We start from the raw sequence: 27,855 nt of genomic DNA on the forward strand, positions 1-27,855 counted from the left end.
ATTTCAGGTAAACACATTCACATGGAGTGAGCCTGCCCTTTACTGAAAAAGAGTTTGATCTAATTGCTTGAATGTCATCACAGGACAGAACATCTTAAAATAGATTACTAGGTAAATTTTAAATGACTCCAAACATTAAAAATGCCTATTTTTCTTAAGATATTGTTCACAATTATTTGTGAAATGGAAGTTTTACACCACTGTAATACCCCATGCACAATGAGAGCTATATAGTATTTATATACCGAATAATTCTGAAAAAATAATTAGCTCACTTAAAAAAAGCAGAAAGAGAAAACAGTGTAGAAGAAAACAAAATTGCACTATAGCAGTTTTAGCATAAGTTTATCATGAGGTATTGTTTTATACCCTCACTTGAGATTTTCTTTTAAGTTTAGAGGAATCTACTGTAGAGGCGTATAAGTGTATTTCTCTGTAATCTTTCTGCCACAGACCCCAACAGATTTCTACCTACTGCTATCTAACTATGAAAAGTTAAAAAAGATAACTTATAGCATATCCTCCAGACAAGCAGTTAAATGCTTTCCTGTCATGTTTTGTGTAGCCTTATTTTTTCCACACGCTGAGAACAGAAATATAGAGAACGCAATATACAGAAAAAAACTACCAGCCATGCCTGTACACAGTTAGTTTTTCCCTGCTACACAAATTGATACCGATGTATGACCTGCATATAAAATACCTGACATGAGAATGTGCGTTGCTGTGAGGATGTAACAGATTAAAAAAATAAAATGATATTAAAATGAGATTTTTTTTAATGTATAGATGGAGAAGCCTCCTTCCCTCACACTAATTTTTTTTCCTTCTCCTGTCTATACAAGTATATGCTCTGGTTTGACAGAACTCAGTCACGATGGGGTCCTCCTCCTGGGCATCCTGCTTCCCTCAGGGACCTCGCGCTGGAAAACGACTCTCTTGTCTAACGAGTTACAATATGAGCATTTGCTATGAACAGCAGATGCCTTTCTAACTTGGCCACTGACATGACAAATTGAAGCAGGGCCTTCAAAAACAAGTCAGCTTTTCTTGTTAGCCATGCAGCACTTGCCCAGGCAAAACAACCAATAAAAAATACTCCCTTAGTTTTTTTAATGCTTGGGTTCCTGTAACAATTTGAAAGATGAGGAGGTTTGCATTAAAAAAAAAAAAAAAAAATCCAGACAAAGAGTGGCTCGGTGTGTGTGGGAACTCAATCTGTGCCTCTCTCCTCCATGACAAAAATGCCTTCTATTCTAGCGAGAAAGGGAAAGGCTGGAAACTCCCATGCTGATAGTCCTGATCTTTTTCTGCTGCTACAGTGAGTCAAAGGTTAGTTCCCTCCCACCTGCATCGCACTTTGCTTCTGCTAACACACAACCAAGCATTCAGACAATGCCATTAAAACCCAGTTCGCTCATGGGAGACTCTCTCAGATGTTCAGTGCTCCCTTCTCAAATATCCCAGTCCAGCACATGGACAAAATCATGAACTTGTACATTAACAAGAGCTTTGCATGATGTTTTGTTAAACCCTGCTTACTGACTCTCAGTAAAATTAAATACAATCTTAGTAAAATAGAGTAAATGTCAACAGTTTTATTCAGCATACCGTGATCACAGGTAAGGGTGATAAGCAGATCTTCTCTGGTACAACCTCTTAGGAAAAAATAATAAACCTAGAGACATTGTGCGTTAAGTGACATAAAGGCAACTCTGAAGGAAAATAAACTGTCATTTTAAGACATGGTACGCGATCGCTGCGTTCTGGAAATGGAAGCAGCGATATTATGAAGCATATACTGAGGCACAAAAAAGTTAAACTCTAAAGATAATTTGCAGAACAATTTTCTATCTGAACAGCTCTGGATTTAAAAATAATGCCTATATCCCATTTTTTGCTGTTGCATATTTTACAAGTTGAAAAAGCAAGTAACAGCAGCATCAGTAGCGGGCCACCTCCCCTGTACCGGCAGCGGGGCCGATGCCCTCCTGGGATGGGCCGGTCCTGCACTGCAGTGGTTCCGGCGAAACTCGGTCACCACCAAGTGAGCGGCCAGCAGCTCTAGGGACAGTGGCCGACTTGAGTAAGTGCTGGGTCAAGCCCACGGTGAGGAGGATGAAGAGAGTTTGTTTACAATCATAGAGTTTACCATACCCAGCAGCTCAAAGAGACCATGAGTGCCATGTATTTTGCAGAACAGAGAAGAAAATATGAGACACAAATGTAGGATTATGCTCATGTATTAATACCTGACGGACAGTAAGTTAAAACAAATAATTACGAGAGAACATTGTACCTCCAAGGTTCCTCATGAGAGCGATTTGTTGTGCCTTCCTCCACCCGTCCCACAGAAAAAAAGGATACGTCTTAAGAGAGAAGTGAGTCATAAGGCCAAACAACTTAATGCGTAATCTTTAGGCTACTGTTTTAAGATCACAGATTGTCATCAAAGTCTGGAAATTATGCAAATAGTACTAGCTACATTTAGAGGTCTGCACAAGTAAAGACTTCCCGACCTAAATAGTAATTGTGTCTCAGAAAAGGCAGTGATTTTTTTGTGTGATGCAAGGGTGCTACCTACAGGCTTGAGTGGAGAATGACATCCAGGGAAGATTAGGAAATAAGATCCCATTTTCATGAGGAAATAGCACAGAACTAGCATTATCACTAAACTAAATCCTTCTTAATTTCAGGCTTAAGAACATATGTTTTACTGAAATTTTTTTAAATCCATAATCCCAAAGATTTTCGGTTAACTCATTTTAATCCTAAATCTTACAATGGTGCTCACATTTTTCTATTTTTCTATATTTAAAGCATTTCCAATATCCTGAAAAATAGGCTAACTTTCTTTTTTAACCAACAAAAATCAAATAACCTCTACACTCTTCTGACACACACACTTCAGACATATTTTTGTTGACAAGTAATTTTGGCCATAACTATTGAAAGATCACAATTAGTGCTTGGTCTTGTAAATACATTAAGTTGCTAGACAGGAAGTATTTGTTACCATACTAAATATATTTCTATCCTATATCTCTTGTATAATCAATGCTTCATTCAATACAGTGCAACCGTATTGAGAGTAACCTGCAACAGCCTAAATAGAACAGTACTTCCAATATTTCTGAGGTAATGAAGAGATGCTTGGTAAGCTCCATTAATCTAAGTGCATACCTTTTCTTCCCCATGTCTTTTACACGTTCATCTCTTCCCCAGGCAGGTCAGATATGGCAAATACTTACGCATATGTGTAAATTTACTCCTGGGGACAGCCCTACTGATTTGAATTGAACTTAATGATATGAATTTAACAGCGTAGGCTCAGTTTGTTAACTTTTCAGAACAGGGGTCCCTACGGTGTGCCCGCTGCCCTGCAGACACCACTGCACACAACCAGCAGATAATGATAACAGTAGTAGCAGCAGCAGTAGCAGCAGCGTCCTCTTGCATTTGTGATCGGCTAAGATTCAGGCAAGCCATGCAATTCAAAAGTAGTAAATTCTGGCTTTTAAAAAAATTCCGACACCTTTCTTTCTCTCTTTTTTTTTTTTTTTTTTTTTGAGGGGGGAACAGTTTCACAAGTACTATAAAAGCAGAGAAAAAAAGATATAGATTATTTTGTATTTTGTATTACATAACAGAGTAATAACTGTGAATATTTTTCCTTCCAGATACAGAATTCAGCACTTCTGTGTTTAAAGGCTGTATTTTTATATCTGTAGTGACAAAAGGACATCACCCTGTCACAAATACAATTAGATACATTTTAATATCACTGCAATGCTATGAAAGGGGGAATTTTAAAATAAGTCTTTATTATGTCCATTTGTCCGAGTCCTGAATACCTTTAAGGGAATAATTTTCAAGATACATTTTTATTTGTATCAAATAATAATGATATTCAAAATTAATAATCTGATGAGCTGACAAAATGCTTTATTTTACAGTCCCAGCTGAACAAAGTATATAGATTAAAGCACTTTTCTGAAACAGTTAGGATACATTACTAACTAATTCCAGCTTGGCTAGAAACATTATTAGAAAGAAAAAAACCCAACATAAGGTTTGGTTAAAAAAAAAAATCTCAGAGAAGAAGCAACAGTATTGATGTATGCTACAGAATGAAATAAGAAGTATTCAGTAATGATACATAACTTATGCTTTATTCTTAGGCAACTAAAATATCTCTTAAGGATAAAATATATTGATCCTACTAATATTGTTACTGATTTGGGATTCAAATTATTTTGCAAAATATTCAATTATTCATGATTTTCAGATGAAATTTCAAGAACAGTTGTACGAAAACGTATCAGCTATTCTTTTTCTTATTTTTAGAAACTGGGAAAAAATTGTTTACATTATTTTAATGACATTCTACATATAATAATACAATTACATCACAATTAAATGAGCTCAATTCTATTTTAATTAAGAAGATAATCCCGAATCATTTTTTTTAATAGAAATGTCTCACTATAATTAAATTGTTCAGAGGACATTTAAATGAATGTTGAAGAGAGAACCACACAAGCTGTAACAGAATATTTATAACAAATTTGCTCTGAAATTAATATTTAATTAATTTAAAAATACTTTATGCCTCCTATATAGTTGTCTGTAAATTATTTTAAGTTGCCTTTCCCATTGATTGAACATATTCATATTTTATTCAGTTCTCCCAATTTTTAATTGCATCAGAAAGCTCTGTGAGCACAGTTAGTGGTAATGTTCATGGGTTGCTAGAGAAACATTAGTAAAGGGAAGAGTTCCTACTAGCTTTCTCATTAGGCTAACTAAATTTTAAATCATATGCCCACATCTTTTTATTAACTACTTGCCTGTGACAAATTAATGTATCAACATATAACCTTATTTTGGTGCCTTCTAATATTTTAGATGCAAAGATAGTTTTTTTCCCCTTGTTAGATTTTCTTAATCCGTAACCAATATCAAATTCTTCCAAAAAGTGGGGATGGCACATGACTAGTTTCATGGTAGAAGGAAAACAATGGCTTGTTGATTATTATTATAAAAATACTTCTGATAAGGAAAAAAATCAAAATGAATCAGTTGCATGCAAATATCATTCTTAATTTTGCTGCATGCATACGCAATACACGCATTTCCAACTTTTAAAGCTTAACCGTATTACATAAATCATAACTGACTTCTAATGTAAAATAATTCTATTTAAAGATTTTTAGTACTCTAGTACTTCATGTGTGTCCTAGCATTCATTTCTTCCTTGAATTGCTGTAACATTATGTTGCATGAAGTTCCTACCAGGAAAACCACTATCACTTTTTTTCTTTGTACTTTTCCCTGAAATGTTCACAAAGTTCTTCAGAACACCAATCAAAACTTAAAAAATAAAATAAAAAACATTTCCTTTATGAAAGCTCGATGACCTTTGACATCATTCACTATTTAGAAACCCATAAAAGAATAGATAACAAATATATGACTCACAAATTATCAATTATGAAAAATAATCTGGGGTAGAACGCTACAGTAATGCAAAAAGATGGATTACTTGTCATAAACCAATAAAGCTTTTGTTTGCGAATCCAATATCTCATTTCTTTCCTTCATGTTGGGAAACTTAAAATGATTTTTAAACTGCATTAACTTAAAAAAATGCAACTATCATAAAGGTGAACACTGAAAATGCCCCCAGAAATAATCTGTCATTTTTTAACCAATTTATATTTTATATTCAACTATCAGTTCTAAAAATCAAAAGTCAGCAGAGACTAGATCCATCACAGAGCAAAGTAGATAGTCCTGTACGTTAGAGGTGCGTGGGGGTGTTGGTTCTACCATCCAGATCTTAAAGTGGTCTCAAAGAAGTGCCATATTTGTCACTGCCAGCCAGACAAACAGAATTTAATTAGTCTATAACCGCATTTTAGAGCACAGACAGCCTGTTCTAAAGCACTCCTCCTGCATTAGAATTCTTCAGGGTTTTGGGTTTACTTTGCTCTCTATAACTTGGGGGAGGGGAATATTTCCGGTTTTCAATAGCAGAAATGTGAGAAAGAGTGGATGTCTGCAGAAAATAAAATAAATCCCGGCCTCGGAGTACCATGGTGCAGTGTCATCAGCTGTTGAGGGGTTACCTACGAAAAACCCTGGCCGGTGATGCAGCAGAGAATTCATTACACTGGCTGACTGGCAAATGACAGGATTGCTCAAATCAGGAGATAAACCCAGATAAGCTTTATTTCCATCCAGAAATCACAAACTCCCTCCTCAGCCTTTTGCCTTCTCTGCAAATTGTGAAATCAGTGGTTGTGGCACGCCGCCGAGAGAAACAAACCAGCAGGAATGCTACTGATGTATGTATTTGTAGGAGTAATTGCTATGACTCCCAGTTCTGGTTTAATTTGTGACTGTCTTTTCACATATACTTTTTGCTCTGCCTACGCCAGAATCCACAGACATCTTTTGGCTAACTTTGGTCCGATCGAGCCGAGACACCTGATTTAAAACACTGCCAGCTACAGTTCTTAACTATCTTGCACTGTGAGAAACAGTTGAATGATTTAATTAAAATAATTTAATTTAAATTAGGCGTATTAGACATTGTAAGTAAAGGAGCAGAAGGGTGAGTGCAGTGATCCGGAGGCAATGAAGCATACTAACCAGAGATTCCCAGGTTCAGATCCCGGGGTCAGATACGCACTCCCTGCTCGCAGCTTCAGCTGGGAGTGTGCCTGGAGGTGGCTGCCTCTGCTTTTGGGGAATGGAGGAGCAGGGTTGTGTGTCAGGGGGGATTAACTACATTGTCACTCACTAATGACAGCTGCCAGATGATTAGAAACCACATTAAGTTCTTAACTTTACCTTTGCTAATCAGCAAGATCAAACTCCTACAACCGGATTGGATTTTTTCTATTAAAAAAAAAAAAAAAAAAAAGAAAAGAAAAAAGAGAAAGAATATGAAGAAAGTAGTTTGCATGTTTGCTACCTAATCAGAATGTAAGGCAGCGAACAAGCACACGGTCATAAAAATGAACTTTGATGGAATAAAACCCCCGACTGATTTGGGCCAGCTTCAACAGCACCATTTGCAAGGGCTACATTTTCCTATGCATACAGGACAAAAGTTTTAAACAATTAACACTATTTCTTCCTATCAAATGCTGACAATCAAGAATCAAACAACAAAAGGGAAATTTTACTTAAGCATTTTGACATCATATTCTTCAAGGAAGTGGAATTTGAGCACAGCAAGTCTGCTACATTTACTGTGAGAAAGGAAAAAAAAAAACCTTGCAGAAAAAGATGTGAGTAGCGTTTACTGTAACCATTCACTGGCTAGCCTGCTGGTCAAGGCAAAATAGGTACATTCACTTTTGGGAAACTTGTAATTTTGCCATATTCTCCATATAGACAGAAACCTTACTTCTTCAGTACTAATTTTAAAGCAAATTCAAAACAGATGGTTAATGGTAAGGCCGTAATGATTTTTTTTTTTTTCTTTTTAACCTATGACTCTGATAAGGCCACTTTTGGAAATATAATGGTTACCCAACCCTTTTATGGCTTTAACAAACCCTTACTTCTGCCTCCTGTTCCATACAATGTAGACTCTATTTGCACCCGTGCAGTACTAAATTACAGATAAAGTTACAGCAAATTTGTTTTCTCGAAAAAGCAGTGAGCCCTAATATCCCTTGAGTAATAACAGCCTTGTCTTTCATTCAGAAGTAGAACTGGAATAATTTTCCCTCAGAAACAAACGTTTCTTCCCGCGACAATAGGGCTGTTCTTGCGGCGCTGAATGGGACACGGCTCAGTTTGCAGGTGCTCAGGTGGGGAGGCAGGAGGGTGCTCGACCCGGGTGGACAGCCCGTGCTGTGGTAGGTAACTCCAGCGTGCTCCACCACCCATGAGACGGGCTGACCGAGTTCTCTACTCCGCATAAGCAAGGAAGTATGCTCGAGCGAATCAAGAATTTATAGAGACGTATCGTGTTCTTACTGATGGAATCAAGGTAGCTAATAAAAACCTGAAGCAGCCTTGGAACAAAGCAAAAATGTCTTAAAAAGTTAAAAAGACACAACCCACGCCCAAAGTGATTCTTGTACGTGGAAGGAATACTGACATAATAATGACCTACCAGTGTACTACAGTTATTTTCCAAGTGCTCTAGCTAATAGACTGTGATGAATAAATAACTTTTTAATGTGTTTCACTGGAGTTGCACTAGGGAATATTAATATCCAGTATTAAAAACTATTCAGATTGATGTGAAGCTGTAATGCTATGAAGATAGTGACATAACACAGAAACAAAGCTCAAACAAGAGATTTCATTAGTTACCTCTTCTTTAAAATAAATCACTCCAAAATGTTTCCATGTTTGCTTGCTACAATACTGTGGTGCTATTCCTAAAAGATGAAAATCAAGCACATTTAGGGAATAAGCATTAAGTGTTGTTAATGTGGTCTTATGCTGTTAATCATTATCTTGGGAAAATTATATTGTGTTTTATATACTAATACTATGACATTTTTATTAACTCATAATCCCTCTGCTAACAGTGCTGCTTTAAGCAAGTAATAATTAAGATGGCAGCTAATATTAAAAATACCTACTTTTAAATTTTTCAGTCATGTTAAAGGGATACAGTATCTGCTGGTACAGAGGTTCTTTAAGGGAAAGCAGCAAGAAGAATACTGTATAGCAAGCAGAAAATACTCATTCTTTCTTTATTAAGGGAAACAGTCTTAAACAATCATTAACAGTATCCCTTACAGTACTGATCACTCATCTTCAAAGGAATCAGCTGATTTTAATTCTTAAAAATACACTTTTGCTGGAAATTCAAGAATTTGTCATTGGAAAATAGGGTTTCAAATATGTACACCTGTGCCTTCTGGTCTGAGATAAGGAAGAGATTTTCCCTCTCCCTTATAAATGAGCACCAGAAAGAGACAGACCTCAGGAGAGACAGAGCGAGAACAGAAATATCACACAAGCTGACTTTATTAAGATGAGAGTAGTCCAGAAAGGATCATCTCAAGCTAAACAGAGACCATGCATTCATATACTTAAAGACTGAGGAGAAATATAAGGAAATAGCAAAACTCATGCATTAGTCCTGCCAGGGCTACTATTAAAGTAGAGATTTACCCTCAGCTTAACATGTTTGCCCCTCAAGTTATGATTTAGAGGAGACGTACTGAGTGCAGAGAATCACAGATACGCATTAATATAGGCTTGATTTTCTTTCTAATCATAGCTTTTCCAAGTATACAGTGCCACTTCCTGTAGCAATGGATGCAAAATATGTATTCAGTATATCAAAGCAGAACTAATTTTATTCATTTTTGAGCACATTTCTTTGCTACCTTTTTATTTTTTTTAATGGGGTTAGGGAGTGTCTGTCTCTGTTCATTAATGAGCAGTGTCTACTTACAGAGGCCAGTCAATTAGAACTGGAATACAGGCACATCTAATCACAGCTACTATATGGCTGCAGAGAGAAAATCACGTTTCCTATTCAGCTGGTGCTGCACGCTAATTGCCCAAGAAGTTCCAATTGCATAATACCGGTTTTAACAGATAACTTTGCAGTCCTAACAATAGCTGTGAGAGCAGTGGTCAATCTCAAATAAACAAGACTAAATTATGCCAATTTTTTGCTTTTGCAAATCAGTGGGTTCTTCTTAGTGTACTTCTATCTCTGGAAAGCAGTTGGTGTCTTGTAACTTCAGCGCTACAGTAATTGTGCTGGTGTTATTCATGGAAATGTACAAACTCCAAAGATCTGCCATGCAGTTGCAAGTCTATTCAGCATCAGCTGCAGCCATTTGGCTTACAGTCATTATATTTTTTTCCTCTTCAGTAACAATTCTGGTCACAATGTCAGTTACCTGTACTGGAAAAGTGTTAATACTTTTTCTGGAATAAATAAAATCTACCAGTGAAACCAAAATAAATTATGCTTTTAAATTATGTCTCCTTGTTTATTCCAAAGTTATAAACAGATTTTGGGATATAAACAGCTATTATTTTTCTTTTGAAAATTACATAAACTTAAAAAAACCAAAACTGTTTATATCAAACAAGTGGCTATGAGGTTTACAGGCTTTTTATTTCAAGGTCAAGTGAAATTCTCCTTTCCTGCAGAAGCCAATCACTTAAGCATGACACTTGGTAAAAATTTAACATTCCACCCATAATCTGAGTGTTTCATGATTAAAAAACTATCTAGACAACATTGTTTCTTGCATTAATACTTAACTAAAAGGATCTTCAAGGCAGTTTTTGCTCCTCTTTATACCAGTACAAAAAGTTACTGTGCAAGATAGGCCATTGCAAACACCCTACCTTTACCAATAACATGGCTAAGGCTACGTGAGGATTTTCTTCACAACTTTGCAACCATCAGTTTGGCCTTTAATTGAGAAATTTAAGCAAGCATTCTGCCTAGATGGCAATCTGCTCGATGCAGCCTTGTCACTGGGATCTGCAGCCGCTGCCTCGGGCCAACACCCAGGAGGGAAGTGGGAAAAGCACGTGGAAAGGTAGTTCAGGGAAGCTTCATTTTTCTAAAATAATGGACTTAATCCTAGTTCTTCAGGTATGGAAAACATCCTGGGTGGAAACAATGTTTATCCCGACTAAACTATACAATAAAGATTATATTAACAATGTGCTGTATAACTCATGCCTAATTTAGAAGAAAAACAAAAAAATCCACCACTTGTAAACTTAAGTATTCTTCTGTAACATCACACTTGAGCAGTCTGTCCACTTGAAATAAAGACGGTCTACTCAGTACACAAAGAGACACATTATCCCAAGCAAAGGACAACTTCTAGTGCTACTGCTTTTTCACACCCTGTCATGGGGAAGCTTCCCTAACTGCAAAAATAAGCAGCCTTCCTAGTTCAGTCGTGACTGCCCAGTTCCTTCATAGGACTTTCCTACATAAATCTTAATGGAGTTCAGGTGAAGATAAAGCTTCTTGCATGGTAAGTCCACCTCACACTGAGGAGGAGCGCAGAGAGACCACAAGAAAGGTGACAGCAGAACGACACAGGCATTTTTCACTTCAATTTCCTACTGTCCCGAGGGGAACAGACTAATCATTCGTTCTCCCTGCCAGTTCTGCTGGTTTTGGATATCATCATCACAAGCAGCAGCATCACCAGCCAGTTACTTCCAAGTGGGAAGGAAGCCTTCAAACTCTCTCTGGTCCAAACCAGCCATTTTTGGAATGGGAAGCATGCAGGATCTCTCTTTTGCCAAAAATGTGTGATAAAGCTGTGTGTGGGAGACAGTTCCCTTTTAGGAAAAAGGAACAAAACTTCCCGTGTAACTTTTGCAACGGTTACTTAGGGGTGTTTTCCTTTTGAGGCTTTATTTACCACAGCGATAAACCCAATTACTGTTAGTCATATAGCATGTGTGGCACTAGTAGAAACAAAATATGTTCTTTTTTATATTAACGGTCTGGATTTCATGTTCTGCAATCAAAACTGAAATTATAAAATTGCATGTTAAACAATGTAAGCAGGACAAATATTTTCATGATGCATATTTGAAACATCACGGAGTTACCCTAAGTGTTTTCACTCCAGTAAAATCCAACATATTGAAAATTACTTGTTTTTTTCTTAATTCTTCCACCCAGGCACAGATGCTTATAGTATCACCTACCAGCTACACACCTACTAAACAAGCAACTAGTCTATAGGTATAAGCACACTAAAGGTCCCTTAAGGAGCATCAGGAAGAAATTGGTAGCTTCACTTCTGAACAGGCTCCCTTTCTAATCCTTTCGCACATCATCTTCTCAAAAGCTTTGAAACATTGCTTCTCTAATTTGATTTTCCTTACTTGGGCATTTCTTACTAGCATACGACATACCTGGCTATTGCTTCTTTCTTGACTACACTGAAACTTTTTGCAAAATATTACGTTACATTATTTTAGCTATTGAATGGTCCAGTAAAATCAGTGTGGCCCACAGTCCTTCCACTTCAAGGCAAACCATTATAATACCTACCGCCGCTAAAATAAAAAGGAAGTAAAACACTCTTTGTAACATGATTTTATAATGTGTTGGTTCTCATATGACTCATAACTAAAAGATGATGAAAAAGTAAGATATTTTACAATCCACCCATGTGTGCTATTTAAATAATGAAAGTTTAAGTGGCCAAGATTTCCTGCAATGACTGTGAAACAGCAACCCAGGGAACCCCCAATGATGATAAGGTACACAACTACTTTCTCCTTAGAACAGCGTTACTAAATAATTATCCAAATTTAATATCAGTGCTATCTGAAGTCTTTCAAGTGCAAAGTTTTTTATTCAGGAGAGTTTTGTGCACTCAAGAGGAAAGTGCAAGTAAGAATACATGATGCAATGCAACCCCTCTCTGGACGCATACCCATGCTGGGTCAAAAGCAACCATCCTGCAACTCTTCTAGTAACACCAAGCAGGAGGGGCCGCAGCAGCATCAGGCAGCTGGGGATGGCGTTGTACGTGACCTGCATTATGGGAAACATACTCCAGACCGAGTTTACAACTCACACAATTTGGCTGCCTAGGTTTCTAGCCACATCACTGTCTCGTTTTTAGAATCTAAGCTCGTTTTTAGTACATTTTGGTTAACACCAAATACTGGACGGTAACTAATAGTCTTTGTTAACTTCTATAATTTTTGATGAACTACATTTCGGTGCATCAGATCTTTTGGTGTATCAAGCTATAATAGCATTCTAAAAGCTTTGATAATCAAATACTTTCAGTGCAAAGTTGTCAGTTTTTAAGTAGGGAGGAAAGGAAAATAGGTGGGAAGAATGGTCTGGTAGCGAAGGGAAAAGTCCAAGACTTGGGATACCAGTGCTCTATTCTGCTGTGTATTTGCTGTCTGAGAAATCATGAAGCCTCTTTACCTCAATCGGTAATGTAAAATAAGGAAAGTATTTCCTCACACTGCATTGGTGGTTTTGAGATTGAACACTTTAAGATTATGATGAACTCAGAATCTAGGTAAGTACCTAAAATAGATATGCAGGTAAAATGAACACCTAAGGGAGCAATTAAAGTGCCTAAAGGTAGAGCTGGTGCCACGTTAGACACCCTGGGGTGGGTACCCCAGTCACCTGGATGGTGATGGCAGAAGTGACACAGAACCTACAACAGACACACACCCTCCTGGAACAGCAGCCGGGCAGCACACAGGATGCTCTACATCACCTAAAAGGGCACCCAGTCTGCACTTAGGCAATGAATCACACTGCTAAACTGGTTTAGCAAGTATGTATTCACTCTATGAAGGAAGTAAAATGAAAGTTGTTTTTTAAAAACAAAATAAAATACTAAAAGACATTTTAAAGCATATAAATATTGCCCAGTCCTTCCTTGTATCAGATTTGCAAACACACAATGCATCAAACACAAGATGTGGATTGATAACACCAAGTATTTTGACACCAGCATCATTCCTCAATTGCCACAGTTAAGTACAGAGGGTTTTTTTAATCACTGCTGGTGCTGGTATGTTCTTTATGTATGAATCGTCAATGGATCTCAATGGTCATATATATCAGGATCCACTATATATCTGTTTCTTTCCTATCCCACTTTCTAAAACCTGGCACACAGTATAGCCAAGTGCTGCAGAAAGCTCAAATCCCACTGTATTTTTGCAGCAGTCTCACTTAGTTCTGCTGGTCTATAGAAAATTAGGAAAGAGGAAAGAGGATATAGATCACTTTTCTTTTTGTCTGCTTTACTTCTGAAAAAAAAAAAAAAACCCAAAGTGCAGCAGTCTGGTCTACTTCATTCTCTTTCCTGCTGGTGAAGACACAGCTGACAAAAGGCTGAAAGACTTGCACATGTGTGCAACCTGCATCAGAAATGAATCTTGTACCGCGCCTTGCCAATGCCATGTCAGTTTACCTCTGGAAATCTCTCTTTTGAGAACAGGCAGTTTTGACAGCAACAGGAATTTTTGGAAAGGCTTTTTTAGGATGTAAGAAGTTTTTGCAACTACCTTACCAGCATTTCATCCGATTTCAAATTCTAGACAACAGGTGGCAAAGACAATCTGATGGTCCACTTCACCCAGGTTTAGTAAAGTGTAATTTGAATGTGTTTATATGCTATATCCTCAATTATGGTATCAAAAATGGCAAAATCTATGAGCTCTTAAATATAACTGCAACATTCTGATTCTCCTACAATTACAGTGTGGAAAAAAAGGAAAATATTTAATAACTAACACAAGTGCATTCCTGCTCCTGATGGTACCATATCAAGTCTCTCTCAAAACATAATTTCTGTCCTTCAGCTTTCAGTGGAAGTTGCTTCTGAAATACACAGTAAGGATCATTTCCCTTTTTAATAGGGAAAAGCTAAGCAAGTTGACAAAATTACTTTAGTGTCTCATTTCCTGCTAGGAACCAGCTCTTTATTCTCCTGTTTCCTTCTCGGTTTCAATTAATTAGCATGACACCACCGCAACTAAATGGTGTATGTGCAAGAGAACTAACACTTAATCAAAGGCTAGGCACACTGTTATGTCATGTTCACACATGAATTGTGTAACGTTAGAAGACAAAGCGAAGGTGAGTTAGACCTGACAAATGACTTGGATGCAGGGCGAGTCATTTTATCAATATTTCAAAGCCTAAGAAAGAAAAGTATTTTCTATGTGCATGCATACATACACACGCACAGAAAGATTCAGAGGAATAAGAACAGGAATGGGAGAACATGTTCATAGAAAGCTTTAATTTGAGGACATAGTGAAAAGTATGCGTGTGATCAGGTGAGGGTACTCTGCTTCCAAATGAGAAAGGAAACAAGTTTATTTTATGAGTAACAGTTAAATGTTCAAGCAGGCAATTAAAGTGCTTTACTGAGGCCATTTTGGGATACCAAACACTTTGAAGATTATCTATTCCCTCATATTTCATGTTCAATGTTCCTCTAAGTAAAATATGTGGTTCCCTTTAGTTACTCAGTTATGAATTGTACTTTAAAGGCAAGGGGACATTTTTGATAATGCACATCTTAAACTTTTCATTAAACTACCAAATTTAAATTCTACCTTTTTGTGCACTCTGACATTTTTGTCTGGCATTTTCATTAATTTTGCGACATACATAAATGTAGCTGAAATGTTAACTGATCAATACTTTGTCTCTCTCATGTAGCACTAGAGCGAAGCTCCCCAAGGACCACGCAGCAGTACAGAAATTAAATGTGTAAAATATCAAATGTTAATGTTAAACACAGCAGCACTTACTGTATAACGACTGAAAAGGCTAAAAGAATTCCAAATGGACAGATGGTAGCACAAATTATCTACAATCACATTTAAAGATTAAAGTTTGTCCCGTAAAATAATTCATTGACTCACGTTGAAGTGTGTCCTTTTACTGATAGCTCAGTTGTCCAATTATTTTTGTGCTCATTACAGTGAGAAATGACAGTACTGGAAAAAAAGAGTGTACACTTTTTTTTTCCCCCTACGTTGCACCCACTGACATCTGCAAGAACACAAATGTCTAGTCAAGAAGCTGATGGAAATTAGGCCCAATTTAGTAGACATTTCAGTGCCCACAGTACATTAAAGAAAAACCATCCACTTTTGCATTCTCTAATAAAGTTCTTCTACCTGAAACATACTATATTAATTACCGAATTAAAAAATATTGAAAAATTAACTGCTAAATAATCCAGAGGTCTGTTTTAAACATGGAAAATCGTGTGAATCTACAGCAAAGGCTCTCTCTACATGTTCTATTCGTTTCCATTGCATTTAGGTGCTTCGGAAGCATAAACACAAACATGTGACACATTTTTGATCCACGTCTAGACATAACAGGGATATACGCAATACAATAAAGTTGTTCTGGAATGGAAACATTAATTTAATATTGTTGCTACACATGTCCTTTATTTAACTGGAAATAAATACGAAAAAGGAGGAGAGAATATAAAATCTTCTGAAGGTTCAAATCCAAAGTCATATTCTAGCCAGATCAACCTATGTTTCATGAGCTCTTTACAAATACCTTTGAATATCTGAAAAATAACAGCTAAAAATATGTCACAGTTATATTAACACAAAAATATAAAAAATTATGTTTGGGTAGCAATTATTCTTCGGCTGTGAATTACTGAGGCAGAGAAAAAAAAATGGAGTCACAATCTTAAGTCATTCAGGCAAAATCCTCAGTGAAGGCAATGAGCTTATGAAATTCAACAGAAACAGGTAAAATATTGTTTAGTTGAGAAAATACATAATCTAGAACATTGAAAACTTAACTGCTAGGTTTCTGTACTTCTAAGTAAAGCACGCGCAACACCAGTCATTGAGCTGGTGCCTTTGGACAGATTTCAGAAAGAACAATTTAATAAAGCATTTCCTTTCCTAAAATGTCCCAAAGAATGTAAAGATTTGGGACAGCTAAGTTCTGGAGTACAAATAATCAGCAAGCCCCTTCAATGAACACTTTTAGTCTTGACGACTAACATTGTGACTTTCCAAGAAGAACGACTTTAAAAAGAGCTGCAGTGAACACCAGTGTGCGAAGAGCATAAAGCAGATAACTGTAGTTTATTATAGAGTCACCATATTAATCAAGGCTTTCTGTGGGTTTCCAAGAGTAGTCCTCCTTTCCAGATCTCTCCTTAATTACAAGTAACTTACTACATTTCTAAGAACTGAGTTGGTCTGTCCGAATTTCATCCCCTGTGGTCTTCCGTAACAGTGGCCCCATCAGAAAGTAAAGACATGGGGTCAGGTACAAGAAAAGGGTACCTGTAATTGTAACACCAAGAACCTGGGGCAATGGGAGATCTGAAAAATCAACCCTCACATATGTAACTTACGTGAAATGGCTGTAAATCTGTATTGCGATCATATATCCCTCAAGGTATGTCTTCAAATCCAACAGGAGGGAAAAAATCGTTAGTTTAAAAGTTTACTTCTGGTATGTTATTTATTAGTCTGCCTACAGAGCTGGAAACCTCCAGAACAGCCTATTTCTCATCTCCTTTCTGGCACTGACATTTCACTGTGACATTCTCCAGTCTCTGGGAGACAACTTCAAGAGGACATACGATTCGTATAATAGTGAAGAGATGAAAATGATATATATAAGCACAGTTTTTTTACAGAATCTATTAAATTCCAGTGTAACCTTAGCGCAAGCATAATTCAGCATTACACATGCAAGTGGACCACTCTCAAGATTTTTCAAGGGCCTACGATAGCTATGAAACTCCAGAAACCATCTAAATCCAAAACTTATGATCATGATAGAAATTAACGTAGATTTGACTTGGCTAACAAACACTTATCAATGTTTTGCCCAACAGAGCAAACTGATCCTTGGACAGAATAACATCAGGTTGAAAAGCACAGGATGTACTTTGGGTGCAGAGCACGAACACATCTGTGAAGTCACAGCACTGATGCAGACGTAATGTGTCCATAACTACCACAACCACCATATAGCAAAACAAATACTAAAAGGAAACTAAGAAAGCAGGCTTTTGAGCTATAGATATAAATATATATATATTTGAATATATATGTAAATAAAATCAGGAACACGTTTCTACTGCAATACACTATAACTACAATAATGAGTTAGACTCACTACAGACCTCCCCACTCAAATTCTGTGTTTTATGTATTTCCAACTACTTATTATGACACTGAATTTCTTCTGTGATTGGAAACAACTACAACTTCAAAGCAACACAACTTCTTCCATGGCCACAGCAGCACACCATGAGAAAGAACCAATTTCATTTGCCCCAAAGAATAGGATGATTTGCCATTTCCTTTCTTCCACCAATGACAGGTGGGCTTTTCACATACGTATCTTGATCCTACAAATCAAATTTTGATACGTATTTTGATACGTATTTTGATCCTACGTATTTTGATCCTACAAAATTTTGATCATTTTAAACTGAAATAATAACAGATCATATTTATAAATTAAACAGTACCAAGTATATTTAGAATTTTGCACATAGTGTAGTTACTACAGATGCCAGTTAAAGTATAAAAACCCTGAGAGTGTGAACAACACATGTATCTCCTGTACTCTTGATAAATATTGCAACCAAGGACCGACAGCTTGCTGCCATCCTTTGACAGGCTACAGGGGGGTTTAACAAGTCACTTAGTACAAATTGAGCCCTGCTAGAAGAAACTTCCTGCAAAACTGCATGATGTAGTGACACACCAACGCACCCCATTTTACTGTACCAGTGCAGCCAGCTCCAATGCCTGGTTTGATGTCTCCAAATTTGAGGCAGCTGAGCTTTAGGCACCCAAGCTAGGAGTACTGTCAGCAGACTCCCTCTATAATTATTCAAAGAAAGAGTGAAAACGTTCCCTGTTCATATTCATAGTGGAGAGGCTCATAACTTCAGTATTTCAGCCAACTTAATAAATTTAGATGTTCCAGAAAGTGTGTCCATGCACACATCTTTACTCTTGGTGGGACTCTCTCAAGCAAAAAACAAACAGGGACTCTGGTCTCATTTGTAGTTCATATGATTTTGAAAATAGAAAGATATTCATCTGGGAAACACAATGTAATCTACAATTATGCTTGGCATTTTCAAAATTTAACAAGAAAATAAAGGTTAATAATAATGAAGCTAATGTTTATGGACAAATAGTAGTTTCATTTAAATCACTAAAAATGAATTAACTAAAAACTGAACTATGACCAGAGCTTGATATCTAAAAGGTACTAGTTTGTTTGCATTAATGATTTTAAAGTTGGTTTTGCTGTCTTTTGTTTTGTTTTGTTTTGTTTTTTAACCAAGAACACTAAATCTTAGTAAGGAAGCAACTCTCTGGGTCTAGAGCTTTGTAGTTCTAAAAAAGTTACAGGCATAACACATATTGATATGTGCAGGACAAAATAACCCTCATTTTATATTCCAGAGATGTAAAAGCATTCATGAAATATTCAAAACAAGTTTTAGAGTAAATATGCAATATACAAGGGGGCCAAACAAAATTTAACAGAAGTAACGTGTGAGAAGCTCAAAATAGATCCATAATTCACTGACTGTATTGTGAGTTGTATCAGTTGCTTATGTTATTGTACAATTATAGATTAAAAAAAACCCCAAACTTTCTATCTTGTTTGTGTGACATTTTAAACTTAATTATTTTTTTTAAAAGAAGTGAATGAACATGATTTGCAGTATCTTCATAATGCAAAGTTTTAAATAAAAAAAAAATCAGAACACCCCACATCAATACTGTATTATCTCTCAGTCTAGAACACAAATACTCCAGGGTGATTAACAGTAATATAAAGGAGATCATACCAAAAAAGCCGCGAGACTTCTTGGGGGAGAATCCCAGTCAAAGCAACTGCTAATGTAGTAGGCGGCATTTATGAGCACCATGACACAACGCTTCATCCGGATAAAGTTTCTTAACAGTAGCTGTTAAAAAGATGAAAGAATGAAAATGTTTCAAAACCCCAAAAGCTTCAGAAGAGGCTCGCACTTACAATATTGTCATTCTTAATTTCAGTGAAGATTGAGAAAATAACATGTTAAGCTCTCTAGCTCACAAATTGAGAAAGATAGTTTAAAATTTGAGAGACTTGGAAGAAAGAGAATTTGTTAGTTATGTCAACTGGTATTTGTCGAATTTAATTCTAAATGGTACACAAATTGTTGTTCAATTTTAAAAAGCCACTTGCAAAATTTCACAAATGATTTTGTTATTAAGATTTCAAAGTTTTATTAAGTAAGCAAGACTTTCCCCATTCTTGCGTACTTACCAAATTTTGGCCTTTCTTAATACATGCTGTAGGACACTAATCTGAAACCATGCAAAATTACTGCTCTAATCTAATTAAGATCACCTACACCCTTTACATCCAATTTTTCCTTCATTTGTAACAAATTTGTCTGCTGTGATGTATGTTGACTGCATGTTTTTAAGTATTTATCAAAGTAACTTTAACTGCATACATTCAATCGATGTAGAGATGAGACATAACAGTGCTGGGTTTTGATTCAGGAGAACCCTTAAATCCTCTAAAATGGCAATACACTTGACCAAAAAAAAGTGAACAAACCAGTGAATGATTTAATTTGTGTATTGAGTAGCATAGAAAATGCTAGCTAGGTGAGAGACATTCAGTCTCAGAAAATGTGGATGTTTTAAAATGCGACCGCATCAGTCATACATAAAGATTCCCTTTTTTGTCCCTGCCCTAAGTGGTGTTGTGGTGGGGTATCTCATGCAAGCTAATTTAAAAGAAAACAACGTGAAGTGGGTATTTAAAGTTTACTCATCCTACCATCTGCAAAAAGCACAATGCCATTTTCTGTTATAAAACTGGGGAGAAGAATGAATCTTGAAAAAAAGGCCTTGCTGCTTCTTTGCTGGCATAGCAGTGCAAAATGCAGCTTTAGTAACTGCATTACTCACAACAGTAAAGAAAGAAATATTTTGCCTCTTGAAATCTTTTTTAATGAAATACATCATACAACTGATATAAAATTCATCCAGCAGGCAATTTAAATTATGCTCAGGTCTATAAGCTTTCAGCAAAATAAAAACAGTTTTGAGACCTTTGCCTTTTCACTGCAAACAACAAATACCTTGTTCCCACAGTCCAACCAAAAGCCCAGTTCTCTCCATATAAAACAGATTATTTGTGGAACATGAAAAACTGAATCAAAAGCAGTTCAAGTGGAGAAAAAGATGTGTGTTTAAATATTTTTTTACCAAAACATTAAAACTGTGAGTGGCAAAAATACCCAGAAGAAAAAGAAAAAGGGTCCAGACATTTCCTACACACAGGACTCTCAAAAGTAATACAGAGTTTTAGTCTGCTTTCACCTTTGATTCAAACCTCACCCAACCAACTTATTTAAAATTTGGCTAAAAGAATGCCGAAAGACTCTCTACTCTGCAACAAACTGAGATCTTTTGGGTCAAGGTTAAAAGCAAAAATTTATGCAAGACTTAGTTTACATGCACCTGTGCTATAATCTGATATGTGTGGAACCTGATGGTTTGAACTGTGTTCTTATTCACGTATTTCATGGAAATTAAGCTGCAATTTATAGAGGAGACACAATAAACCCATGTATTTTGTTTCTGCCTTTTCCGACCTATCATATTCTTTTGTAAACAGGTAATGAAAATGTTATTCTTTACCCTCAGCAGTATGATACCAGATATTTGGATGTGCACACTTGATATTAAGGCTTTCGGAAAGGATTAGTGTTTCCTTACTCTTTACCTGTTTAGACAGTCTGTTTTCCTCTTCAATGTACTTCTGTTCTTTGGGCATTAAGGTTCGTATGCTGGCTTTCACCTGTGCATTAAAATGTGTGTCAGTATTTCAAGCTTACTTGCTCGTTACTAATAACACATGCTTCAATTTGCAAAAATTACGAAGTTTCAAAGTCATGGCTGCCAAGCCCGCGACACATAAACGTACACAGAGGCATGAGTTGCTGCTCCTTACATTAGCAGCAATAGCAGCGGCAGCAGCAACAAAAAGAGTGGGTGTGCCAGGCAGTAGCAGAAGAGTATTCTGTAGTATACATCAAGGTTTAGAGAAAATAAGGAATGACAGAAATTCTCTACAAATCAGGAACAAAAGCTTTCATGAAACTGAACTCTTTAGCAGTACAAAAAAGCCAAAGTTAAGACTTACAGCATTAAAAATCACATCTATTTCAAGATAGATGACCCCCTTTGTTGGCCCTGTCAGCTGCTTGTTTTTCAAGACGTAGGCTTTCTGTTCACCATTTTGAATCTGCAGGAAAAGGACATGACAGCCGTCTGTCTCGCGGTCTCCGCTGAATACACCCCCCCGGTGACCCCTGACCCCCAGCTGCTGAAACTGACAGAGAACCCAAAACAACTGTGGCAAGTCTGACAAGTACCTGTTCATTACCAGGACCGAGTCTGTCAGGAAAAATTAACTATCATGGGATTCAACATGGCCGTGAATTGAGTATGTTAAAATTTTAGTGTTCTTATTACAGACCTTGGTTGAGAAATGACAGACACAGAGCTGCAAATCTTTTTTTTTTTTTTTTTTTTTCCCCCTTCAGCACGAAAAATACAGAGTGGTATGTCAGGTGAATGAAACTTACAGACAGCAACGGTATAGCAACTTTGCCTAGAAAGTCAGCACTCCGATCGCGGTCTTCGTCATAAACTGTCACTTCAAGCACTGAGTGGATGTCTTTAATATTGCTACAAAGGGAGAAGCACACACAGAAGAGAGAAGAAGTTACCTACACCAGCAGGTACCAAGGACAAACCGTGAAAGGTTAGCAAAACCAGATACCCATCTATTTTTCCAAGACATGGCAGAGAACAGAACTTAAGTAAATGAGGCATTCCTCTGTATAACCCAAATGCTTTCTAAGTGCTGCAGCGATCGCTCTCTCTCCCTGCGAGGCTTTCCCAGCAGAAGTTTTCCAAAGGATGTTGCTTTAAATCTCCTACCTGGCGTTTGCACCGTATGAGCTGCAAGGAGAGCCAGCACGGAGCAGCACGGGGGGATTTACAGCCACAAGCAGCAGGACTGAGAGCCTTTAAGGGCTATCCCTTACACATTGCTATCCTTGCAGCAATTCTTACTGAAAATACTGTGAAATCTGTAGGTTTGTAAATGAAAATAATTACGAGCTACATGAGCATATCCTTGCACTGAGAGCAAGCTCTTCAATTCTAAAATCCTTGCTTAATTACAAATATACAACAGTCATTACAACAAATTAGGAACAAGCAATACAAAACGATGCATTTTTCAGCTACTACTCTATTTTGCCTGTGAGCTATTAAACACTCCATCAGCATGCACAACAAATGTCACTATATATTGTAAACTCTCAAGTGAAAAATTCACATTCCTTATTCACAGAAAAAAACAGAATTGTTTGAGAGAACTCATCTTTGATCAAATGGCTGATCCAGGAAATACAAATTCAAGCAAAGCAGTTTAACTTCAGTAAAATATACACCTCCAGATGAAACTGGATTGCTAGCCCAAAATTAATTAACAAATCTGAGGATAAATAAAATAATCAATGCAAATATACATAGAAGAGAGGCAAAAACTCTCCTTGAAGGCCTCCGAGTTTTTCTGTTTGATTCCTGATTAGTCTTTTGTCCTCTACAAAACCAGGCAATTTCTTATGCAGAGAACACTGTCGAGCAGTAGAGGTTGATTAGTTATTTGCTCTATTAGTAGATGATTAAAAATAAATTAATGACGAATTTAGCCTGGTTTTGCGATACATAAATGAGAGCTACATTAATAAGGTAATGAAAAGTACAACTGTTGTGAGATTTTTTCCTTTTGTTCTGAGTTCATTCCTGAGAGCTCACTCCAGGACAAGAAAAGCTATGGATGCCAAATATATGAATGACAAATTTAGAGGAAAAAAAAATTAAAATCAGACTGTGTTTTAAGATCAAGGGCAAAACACAGTATTTTCATTTGTGATAAAGTAAAGCACGTATACACAAAGCTAAAGCTTCTACTGTTTTTGCAGTGGATTGTTAGCTGATTTCAGCAGCAGAGAAACCTGCAACTGATCAGTTTTCTACTCATTGCAGTCAGAGAGAAGCAGGGAGAAAAAGAAGGCAACTGAGCAACAGAAATAACAGGAACATTTTGTTTGTGGAAGATTTTTTTCTATTTTGTCAGAGCCTTTTACTGTCTTCAAAATAACAGAAGGATAAAAAACCCCAACTGCATCACTTCGCAATAAACTAAATGTTTAAGACTGCATTTTAGCCAATATCAGCATTGTGCTAGTATGATTACTAGATGGTATTGTGAGAAGTGCAGTTGGTAAATGGAAAGAACAAGTGGAAAGCATCTGATCATAATGCAGAGAAGTATGAATGCATTTAAAATTCCTTCCTTTATATAGTTATCTAATGTTTATTAAAGTTAAGAACCACATTTTAATGAAGGTCATAATCACAGTATCTTTTTTCCCACCCAAAACTTCAGGGCCAAATCCATCACACTGTCAAACTCTCACTGAAGCTAGCAGGAGTCTGGAGTGCTTAGCATTACTCGTGCCTGGTTTCCAAGAAACAGGCCTTGCTTTTTTACCTTTAAAATGGTACCTCTTCTCTAATTTTTTTCATGTTTTTATTCCTCAAAAACGTATTCAGCTGTTTGGTTTAGAAATATCAGTATGTCATCACTATCCTTGTTCAGAATCACCAGTAGGTATCCTCGGTTCACACGTACATCCCCTTCAAAACATCCCCCCCCCAATAAAAAACAAACCCCAACCCCTCCCAAACACTCACAAAATCCAAACACCTACAATGTGAAGATTTTGTTCCATTCTGGGTTGAGGTTCTTGTAGACAGTATGTGTCAGCAGTCTGTCATTGTTCAATTCAACTACACAAAATGGGTCACTTTTACCTATAAGAGAAAATTTGGAACAAAATTTATGAACTAAGAAAACCCACCATGAGCAAGGTTTAAATAAAAATTAGTTTGGGTTTTTTTTTTTCCTTTTCCTAAGCTGCATTGTAATTCTCTCAGGAATTAATTCAGGGAAGTCCTATGGTCTGCATTATATTCAAGATGATCATAATAGGCTGTTCAGCTCCATAATCTATTAACATTCTTCACTAAAAGAACATCTTTTTTGTCTTAAAAAAAAAAAAGGAAAAGAAAAAAAATCACCATACAGACTTTTCTGATGAAAAAACAGCATGTTCCTAAAAGGTGCCAAGCACCCTTCTGAGACAGCTAAGAGAACTTTACTTTAATGGTGCCAATCCTACATTGACTGTAATGATAACATAATTAGAGCATTTTGATATGTAGGAAATGTATTATTCCATATTATTTGTAATAACATAGCACCCATGATACTTATCCAAAGATTACTATGCCCTACATGTTTCACGCTGTACAAATCCTCTCCCCAAAATCAAAAAGCCTTAAAGACAGCCTCAGATAAAAGCCTAACACCAGAGAAAATGGGCAAGTACAATTAAACAATGAGACGATATCAGCTGGAACGATGGGCTGTAGTCTCAGCACAGCAGAAGCTCAAACGTGGTTGAGATTTTTGTATACATTAAAGCACAATGAAGTAGCTTTGCATATATTTAGAAGAAGGTCCCTCAGCATGAAAGCCACCACAGGAGAAAGTATGAAGATGCTGCTTTGAAAATGTAATATGTAGATAATGGAAGCAGTATCCTAGACTGGATGTGGAAGTTGATTTTTTTTTTTTTTAAGCTAAAGAAAAAGAATGAGGAAAGGATGTGTGTGTGTATATGGGTGCCCCTGAATGTGAAATAAGCAGCTTACAGCCAATGACTGCAGGTGAGCCATGCTCAGATACCAAGCAAAGAGCAAGAAAAATAATCACAACTGAAACTTTAGGGGGAAGACATGAAACTTATAGTAAGCTTTTTCTTAGACACCCACGAGGCCAAGGTTTGTATTTGGAAAGGAGAAGGAGGAAGGTAGACACCCGAATCTCGTGCTTAACAACAGTTTGCTTGTGTAAACTCGTGCTTAACAACAGTTTGCTTGTGTAAAAAAGGAGCTCTCCAAAGAGGGAGGAAGAAAAGGGAAGATTGATATCTCCAGGGTTTCGGGGCAACCCTGAAATTTCCTGGAAAGGTAAGAAGGTGTTGCAAGGAAGATCTGAGGAACAGCCATGATGGAAGGAGCAGTAACAAAAACATGAGGGGCATGGTGAGAAGACAGTTGCAATAAAGAGGCAATAAAGGGAAGAAATCACAGTGTGAAGTAAATTAGTTAACTCATATTTCAAATTATGACAGTAATGACAACCACTATAAATGCTGGCCAAGACAGGGAGATGCTATCCCTCCTACCTATTTTGATTTCCTCCAGTAACTGAAGAGAACAACATTTGCCTTTGGCACCGAATACAAGCATTATTTTCATGTAAGGCTACAAATATATAAGTAGAAAGCTGTAGAATAAATTGCTGCTCCCAGAACCCAAGGGAACTTTGATGGAAATTAACAACTGAGTTGCATACTACAGAGTGGCTTGTTCTTGTGTCTGGACTTTCTTTGGACAGCAAAGTGTTTGAAAGTTATTGAGTGTTGGCATTGGCCTTCCACAATCAAATCTAGCACACTAAGCAATTGTATTTCACAGTGCCTTCAATAACTCCATAATGCTTGGTCATGCATTATAAGAAGCCATAAATTGAGTAGCTCAATGGGGCTACATTAATGATATTAGGGAGGCATGTAATTTGTTTCATACCTTATACAAATGACAATGAAATCAATATTTAGACAAAGCTGTCCAGGGGTCACATCTCCCAAACTGCAGTATTGATTCAGACTACATCAGAGGTTAATGTGCATATTATTAACTTTAATGATAAAGAATAATTGTTTTAAACACATTGTGAATTACCGTTAGAGTTGATGTTTACCTTCTCTAGAAAACAATACACCGCTGAATCTTTCCCATTAAACTTGAAAAATGATTAATTCATTAGTCAGCAGAGCTGGATATATCACACATCTTAATGTTCTACTTCGCAAGCCTAAAAGGTGGTAGGAAACTTAAACAATTCATATTTATTTAAGTTCTGTAGGTTTCAGTATTTGAAAAAGAAACACCCAGAAGATAGTTAAAATAACAAGGCAGAACTGACACAGTAGGTGAGTTAGGTGATATTACTTTATCTCCTTTTTTAAAGTATCATCAATCATATTTGGATATGATGGTACAATGTGATTTGTGCTTCTTAATCGTATACAGACACAGGAAAATGCACTGCAGTGTCTAAAGGCCATCTTCTGTAAACAAAGAAGGTATTTACTACATTCATTTATTTTCTGCATCTGTTGACATGCACTTTTTCAATGACTCGCCTTATAGATTTATATGGATATCAATCCACTTAAGAAAGCTAAATAATATGCAACATCAATCACAGAGGTCCTCGATCAAACCAAAGACAAATGGTTTTCAGAAATAAAAGAATCCCCCTCTCCCACTCAACATTTCATGTCTCCTCCCCCCATCACTTGAAAACAGTTCAAGACCAAATTTGAGAAAAGGAAGTATTGTGAAATGGTACAAGGGAGGGCCCAAATATAATGGTTGACAAGTAGAAGCTTCCTGGCTATGAACATCTCTACTAAGGAATACTGTTTTTACCATATGAGCAGGCTATGAAGTTCCCATATGCAAAGCCCTTCACCATCGCCTATGGGCACTTCTTCCGTATGCTAAAACACTCAGAACCAAGCTGGGTATCTGAAAGGCAACACTCTTCACCGACGTGCTAAACATACGGTACGTGCAAACGTTGTTTGGATACCAACCCAAATAAGTGAACATGATCCAGAAAGACAAAGCCAGAGCAATGCACAAGTACTTGGTGAAACTCATATCCATCTGTCATCTTTCAAGTTCTCATTATTAGAAAGAATAACTGTGATCTTAACTCTCACTGACAGCCATGGCAACCTGCTGCATTGCAAGAGTGTTCAAAATAATGGGATCATTCCCAATGAAAGCCTCAAGAGAGCACTAAAACATTAAAAGACATTGTCCTTAGGTCTCCTTGGTTTCTAGGAGGACCAATGAAATCCAGGAACTTACAACATATATTCATCACTCTATTATTCAAACCCCATACCTTAAGCACAACACACACTCTAATCAAGGCAGCCTCAACTTAACACAACTAGTAATTTCAAAAAAGAGATAGATAAATGGTTTTCCTTGTTTTTATAAAAAAGAACCTCACGTGTTCAGAAAAGTATGTGTTGTCCATCTAGCAGTTCT

At 36.8% G+C, this 27,855-nt stretch overlaps 1 protein-coding gene across 3 annotated transcripts in view; it reads right to left on the reverse strand.

Annotated features, from left to right (window-relative positions):
- Positions 1-27,855, reverse strand: part of MCTP1 (multiple C2 and transmembrane domain containing 1) — a 290,569-nt gene that overhangs the window by 76,838 nt on the left and 185,876 nt on the right. For all 3 annotated transcript variants that reach the window (XM_075526465.1, XM_075526464.1, XM_075526466.1), the window contains 5 exons: positions 24,369-24,471; positions 22,167-22,269; positions 21,722-21,823; positions 21,302-21,376; positions 19,362-19,481 (listed from right to left, as the gene is read on the reverse strand). In XM_075526465.1, coding sequence (XP_075382580.1) covers positions 19,362-19,481; positions 21,302-21,376; positions 21,722-21,823; positions 22,167-22,269; positions 24,369-24,471 — 503 coding nt within the window. The remainder of the gene's footprint in view (positions 1-19,361; positions 19,482-21,301; positions 21,377-21,721; positions 21,824-22,166; positions 22,270-24,368; positions 24,472-27,855) is intronic.

Source organism: Mycteria americana, chromosome Z (assembly GCF_035582795.1).
Source record: "Mycteria americana isolate JAX WOST 10 ecotype Jacksonville Zoo and Gardens chromosome Z, USCA_MyAme_1.0, whole genome shotgun sequence".
Lineage (NCBI taxonomy): Eukaryota > Metazoa > Chordata > Aves > Ciconiiformes > Ciconiidae > Mycteria > Mycteria americana.